Source organism: Drosophila takahashii, chromosome 3L (assembly GCF_030179915.1).
Source record: "Drosophila takahashii strain IR98-3 E-12201 chromosome 3L, DtakHiC1v2, whole genome shotgun sequence".
NCBI classification, from domain to species: Eukaryota; Metazoa; Arthropoda; class Insecta; order Diptera; family Drosophilidae; genus Drosophila; species Drosophila takahashii.
Window position 1 is genome coordinate 10,848,941 of NC_091680.1, and position 6,931 is coordinate 10,855,871.

General features: G+C 41.2%; 1 protein-coding gene across 1 annotated transcript; it reads left to right on the forward strand.

The window, feature by feature from the left end:
- The first annotated feature begins 6 nt into the window (after positions 1-6).
- Positions 7-1,179, forward strand: Sems (Seminase). Its single transcript, XM_017143774.3, has 2 exons — positions 7-636; positions 752-1,179. Exons 1-2 carry the CDS (start codon positions 27-29, stop codon positions 985-987), a joined length of 846 nt encoding a protein of 281 aa, XP_016999263.2. The 5' UTR covers positions 7-26; the 3' UTR covers positions 988-1,179.
- Positions 1,180-6,931: the final 5,752 nt, after the last annotated feature.

Below are 6,931 nucleotides of genomic sequence, written 5' to 3' on the forward strand. Positions count from 1 at the left end.
ATATTAAAATTTATTCTGCGCTCGCAATGCAACGTGTCCTCGTTTGCTGCCTGCTGGTGGGCATTCTGTTTTCGATAGATATCCATTCTCTCGGCACCAACGAGACCATCGATTTGGCGAAATTGGCCAAGATATTTCGTCGTCCTGCCCACCAGACACGTGTTATCGGTGGCCATATAACGACCAATGAGAAACTGGGCGGATATCTGTTGGCCATGCGATACTACAACAGTTTTATCTGCGGCGGCGCTTTAATCCGGGATGTCATCGTCCTAACGGCGGCCCACTGTTTCGAAAATCGGAATACTAAGGAAGGCTGGAGTGTGGATGGTGGAATTTCTAGGCTCAATGAGCGCGGAGTTCGTCGGCAGGTTAGGGAAATCATCAAGTCGGCCGAGTTCCGGATGTCCACCATGAACATGGACGTGGCTGTGGTGCTGCTGAATAGACCGATGGTCGGGAAAAACATCGGTATGCTATCCCTGTGCTCTACGCCCTTAACGCCTGGCAAAAAGCTGGTCGTCGCCGGCTGGGGAATGACCTATCCGGATGGCAATGGTCCCGATCAGCTGCTGCGAACGGTTACGGTGCCTGTGATTGAAAAGAGGTTCTGCCGCGATGTCTATCGGCATTCAGGTGAGTACATCTTATGATCAACGTAAGTTTTGTAAAACAGAAATTCTTAAAAACAGATATTTTTCTTTAGCTATAGTTCTGTTTTTATACTAACTTTTAAAATATATTTGCTTAGCTGCTATAACGGACAGCATGTTCTGTGCCTCGGTGTTGGGAAAAAAGGATGCCTGCACCTATGACTCCGGAGGTCCTTTGGTTTACGAAAAGCAAGTCTGCGGCATAGTGTCCTTTGGGATAGGATGTGCCAGCAGACGATATCCTGGCGTCTATACGGATGTCCATTATGTAAAGCCCTTTATTGAGAAAGGTATTAAAGTGCTGCTATCGCGACGTACTAGACGAGCCAAATAAACTTCTGCGTAATTTGTAATTCACTTGTTAGTTTTTATGTATTATACCTTTTTGGACGGTGAAAAAGAAAAATGATGTATCCCAGTGTACAATTTTAAAATATTTTATAAAAATAATTGCAACTGGGCAGGAAATGTTATAAACAATATAAAAAAATAAATAAAAACTATTATTGTGTTGGTAAAATCAAAACCTTTTTAATGTTTGTCAATGTTTTAATAAGCCAAGTAAAAAACAATTAAACAAATTTTAAATTAAGTTTAAAAAATCGAATCTTTAAAAAATAGTAAGTTGCTAATTATTTAAATATATGCTTAATATACTTATTTAAATGGTTTTTTTTTTTAAATCGAGTTAAACACTTTTCTTCAGTGTGATTTTATGCAAAACTGATATTGTTTTCTTTATTTTTCTTACACGACTTTCCATTCCACCGTCGCCTTTGTACGACTATAAATGGCACAACAGTTTGGGCGTTAATTGTTGTCATTATGTGTAAGTTTTTGGGACTTTCGCGCCAACACTCGAGGTTCCATGGGCCATGGTCCACTGACCAGCGAGAGACCATCGACCATCCTTTGGGCCATTGCGTGCAGGCGGGAGTCGGCAGCTCCTTGCTGATCATTGACTGATTCCATAATTGATTGGTCCCAGCGATGTGATGCTGGGTCTGGGTTCCGAAAAACCGAGGACCGAAGTCTGGGTCTCCTGCTCTTCTGGCCGTGGGGCACAATTTTTTAGAAACGACGTTCGACGACTTGAGTACTTTTACTTTTGCCCCGGCCACACGGCACAACGAAATGTAAATTAGCCGGCTAAAAAGCGGGGCTACCAAAAATTTATGTGGCAGGTTTCTTTCAGATCGCATGACTGACGGCCTTTCGTCCTCCTTTCGCAGCGTTTTCGAATTAGTTTAATAATACAATTAATTGTTATTTATAGCTTCCTTTGCGCATCGCAAACGCAGCATTTAAGGGGCTAAGATCTGCTGGTAAAAGCCAGACGCTATTTTGTGGCACGCAAGGGTCAATTTCAGGTAGAGGCTGTCTTAACGGTTCTCAGCTGGGCCTAATGATAGAGTTGGCCAAGTTAGTTGTACTGTTGTGTGGGTGAGGTCCAAGGAGGACTCCTGGAGTAGCCATCCTTCCATCTGCGCCACAGGATATTCTCCTCCATAACCAACATAAATATCCACAGAAATGACACTTTCCATCTTTCCTTTTCCTCCCGCGGCGCTGGTTCGCATTAAGTTTATTTATCTGCTTTTAAATGGCATTTTCACTTGCATATAAGTAATGCTCCCTCCTCGTTCTCCCTTGTAATGCGCAGTGGAAACAAAGGCAACATAGTGTAACAGCCGCCATAACAGCACGAAGATGCCCAGATTCGCCAGCCTCTGCACTCCATGACTACCATTTACCACTACTATTTTTAGTAGTGTCATAAATTTATGGCACATTGTGGCAGTGGCACTGGATAGGCCTAGACTCACGTGGAGCAGCTTGGAGCAGCATCTTGGAGCAGCAAGGAGCCTCAGTTCGACATGCAAAACAACATGCTAGCTGGCACCTACTTGGGGCCCCTCCAAAGATTTACCGATGAAGTCGTGGAGAATGCAAACCAAACCGAACCGAACCATATCCATGCCATTTGCCAATCAAACAAATCAAATAGGTAGAGCGGATTCGGTTACATCAGTTTTATAGATCCCATTCCGGAGCTGTTAATTAAAAGATACACACGTACCTTCTTCAATAGAACAGAAAGGCAAACAAATCTAGAGGGGCTGAACAAATAATGCTGGATCAATAGCGGCACTCTGTGAGATACAATATATATGTATATAGGTTCTCTGGGTTTTACGATGCGCTCACTGTTTCGAGTGTTTGGCTGGCTTAAAAGCCAATAAAATTTGTTGTTAATTGTTTTGGTAAATTGAAAATTAGGTTTTGGGAAAAATCATCGCTCAAGTATGCATGGAACGAGTTCAGGTCTCCGGGGTTTTATGTCTGTTTGCCCAGCGCATTAACTTGGCCACTTTAAATGAACTTTGAGAGTGGAACCATCTGCCGCCAGGCGATCGAGCGGTCTTTGGTCTTGGCCCTTCCAAACGAGACAAATCGAATCGTTTTGCCGAAACCGAGCTGAACTTTAATCGGCTTAAATGTAATTTAACTCATTTCTATGACTTTTACCATCATTCCTCCGCTGTTGGGCCGGCAGAAATCGGTTAATTAAAGTTGTACAAAGTTCCAAGCCGATTTCATGGCGCGTTGAATCAACAAATTGTAAACTTTTCCGTACTATCCAGCGAACTAAGGGTCAAATGGTAGGATGGTGGGGTAGGGAGCCACGGGGCGGATTGTTCAAAAGGGGGCCAGGCCATCATTTGTACTTACTTAAGTGCTTGATCATGCTGATATCATCACCTGGCAACTTTCCTTTGTGCCCTACGTACCCACAATGCAATTAGCGGGGTCTGCAGACGCCAGGTGGTCTCCGGTCTCTCGCATCTCCACTCTCATCGCCCGCTATCTTAAATCGAAAATCACCAAGAATCGGTAAAGAAATAAATACAAGGAATGTAATTTGTATTACATTATGGGTGCAGCGAAATTCGAGGCGGCAGCGAGTCGATATTGATGTGCCCTCTTTTAGGATCTTAAAAAGCGTACTAATTTTTCAGAGCCCTTCTACGCGATTCTCAAAATGCTTAACTAAGGATGACTCATATATTGACGAAAAAGTATCTTAATTTTTTTTAGTTAATTCTTTTTTAAGCAGAGACCTTACTTTGGTAATTTTTATTTTTCCCTACCTTATTTCAACTCCTCAAACAAACTCATATACCTCAACTTAGGGCATCGCAGTCTCAAAAAATCGAACCGCTGTGTTGACAGTTATTGATCGATGATATCGTAAACACAATGTTGAAATTAATTTTTATTTTGCTCTCTGTTTTCGGGCTTTTCTCCGATCTCCTGCCTTCAATTGTACAAACTCATTGTGTTGATTTGTAATTGACTTTTATTTTGACTTCAGCGGTTGGTCTAATGAGTCCGCTTAAGCTGCTTCTAATGTACTGTGGACTTCCCCTTTTTCCATTTCATTTTCCACGTTTTTCCTTCATCTGTTTCCCTGCCAAAGTGTCAGAGGGAGAGCAGAGCTCAACGTTCCAATAAGTGACACTGACTAATTCGGAACCATTAATCTCGGAGCTGCTTAGCGTCAGTCATGCTGGCCGGGCAGCCATCAATACGCATCAAAATCGAATGCGAAATGTGCATGTTTACACGGCTGGTAATGCAAGTACAGCTGAGGTCAGAATGCTAGATATGAAGTTAACAATACAAGTTCTAATTTAGTATTCAGTATTATAATAAATTTAAGCAAATTTCAGATTTATATAATATTAAATAGCGTGCCATTTTAAAAAGGTATTTTTTGAAAAACGAAATTGCCTGTCAGCAAAATAAGTTTTAATTATTGAGCTGTTAAGTTTACGAAAAAATTCTATCTGCATTTGAATTTAAATTAATAAAGCATATATGAATTAAAAATTAAAATTAAAATTATAGGTTTAAATAGTGAAAAGTGCTATTAATTTGACTGTAGCTGTGGCTTTACAGCCTCAATGACGAATGTGCGACCGCTGCGTCTCGGTTGGGTGTCGGTCGTTTGGTGTCCCTGATTTGCCTCGATTTCTAAGCCCAGTATGCAGCAGGCAGTACTCAGTGCCCATTCCGATTCTCATAGACGGGTCCGACGAGCCCATTCCCGTTTCCCATTTCCGCGGATATTTGAGGCGAATGCGGTTGTGGACGTGGACGTGGATGTGGACGTGAATCTGGACGCAGACGTGGACAAGGCGAGCAATCAAGCCGCGTGTCGGGCAGTCAACTAGTCACTCACTTTGGCCAGAGAGACTGCGTCAGTCCGTCAGTCAAATGCTCGCTTTAATTTCCCCCTTCTTGCGATTGACGGAAGCACGGGAAAAAATGTAGTTCTGAGGTTGAACAATTTTAGGTTTAAAATAAATAAATAATTATATTTAAATTATGAATTATTTGTCCTAAATTAACTTTTTGTTCAGAATATTTTTGTTTATGCTTAAAAGTCTTTTGTAAAAAGTTAAAAAGATTATTTAAAGGGTGCGTGTTCCTCTTTTACTTAAAAAATTATCTGTTAAATTCTTTATATTTTTAAATGAAAAGTACAAATGTATAGACATTTTTTTCAGTGCATGGCTGCTTGAGTTGCTGGAGCTGCATGACTACCGGGCATAATTTCTGCCCGACCGAACGAAATATGGGCCCGAAATGAACACATTGCCAGGTTGGCGGCTCTGCGCACGCGCACAGTTGTTGGCCAGGCTTAAAGGCCCCTTCGTGGATTTCCATCCCACACCCACTCCCCTCTGCATCCTCCACTCCAACCTGCGGTTCGTTTTGGCCTGGCGACACTCGTAACCGCAGGGCGACGGCGCAGCCCGTTTTCGATTAACGATGACCATGGTTGAGGACGAAGACGAGGACGCGGATGGGTGCAACTTGAGCGTGTGCCAGCCAAGCGAAATGCAGTTGGATGCCCAGCCGATCACTTGAGGAGCTAGAGCTAGGCTACACCGAAAGAAAAACTGACTTAAATGGATTAAGTTTATGATTATAAATTTATAATTACATGGGTTATATAATATAACCTGATAACTTATCAGGGACCGTATATAATCATTATTTGAGATTTTTATTTTAAAAGGCCTACTGAGGTTTTTACAAGTTTTAATCAACAATTTAACTGGTTTTTATGCACTTTATAGACATGAACAAATAACAGCTCATTTGCTTTCCAGATTTGTTGAAATGCATATACTTTGTGGACAAGAGTAAAAAGAACGTTATTTTTGAGGTTTAAAACAAAATATCACATTAGTCTTTTTAAAACAAAAATCTCAAATAATAATTATTTACGGTTCCTGCTGGTTATATTTTAGAAATCATTATATCCTTATCCTTATCCCTTAACTCAAACTTATTTTTAGTATTTTCCTTAAATAAGCATATTGAATTTCAATTAAAATTAAAATAATATAAAAAATTAATTAATTAATTTGAAAATATTCTTCATAGATCTAATCAAAGCGTTAAAAGAATTCTAAAAATTATATTTCAAAGAAATCTTTTTATATATTATGTAATTTTAGTATTTCTCCTTTAAAATGCAATTTTAATATGTTTTATATTTTACATTTTGACCAGTGCAAGTCCGAGTTGAGGACTGAGTCCGCGGCAACGCCTTCGGTTTACATTTTACAATCCTAACAAGGTTAGGCCGGCCGATAAACGGGGCTGCACTCGTTTGGTTATAAGGCTAGGCTGTGATCTCTGGGCTTTCCAGCTGAAGTTGCAGTTGAAGTTGCAGCCGTAGTTGGGGGCTGGGGATCGGAACTCGGAGCTTGGAGCTGGAGGTGGCACATGCCTAACCAGCAACCACGCTGCTATGCAAACACACACACTACCAGCGGAATGGTGGCCATGGCTACGAGCTGTACATACGGAATTGCACATTAAAAATGAGCAATGGGAGTGGGTGGTGGGGGGTGGGGGGCGGTAGGAAAGGGGGCAGTAAGGTTTGTGGGTTTCGTGGGGAGCGAGCGGTTGATTCGAGCCGAGCGATGTCTTTTTCTGTGGCAGAACAAGGTTGGCCCGGCCTGCGCCGCCGCTACCAACGTCGCGACACTGAAAGAAAAAACTATTGATAGAAAAACATCGCTCGAACAAAAGAACGATGTTTTTATAGCATTTTATATTCGTATTTTTTCCAGGTCAATAAATGTTTTCCCATTTTATCAAGATAAACTACCGTTTTGAATAAAAGGTGACCCAGATCTGATTACCCGTCAACTTAAAATTTGATTTTTAATTTTTCTGGTAAATATATTAGTGCA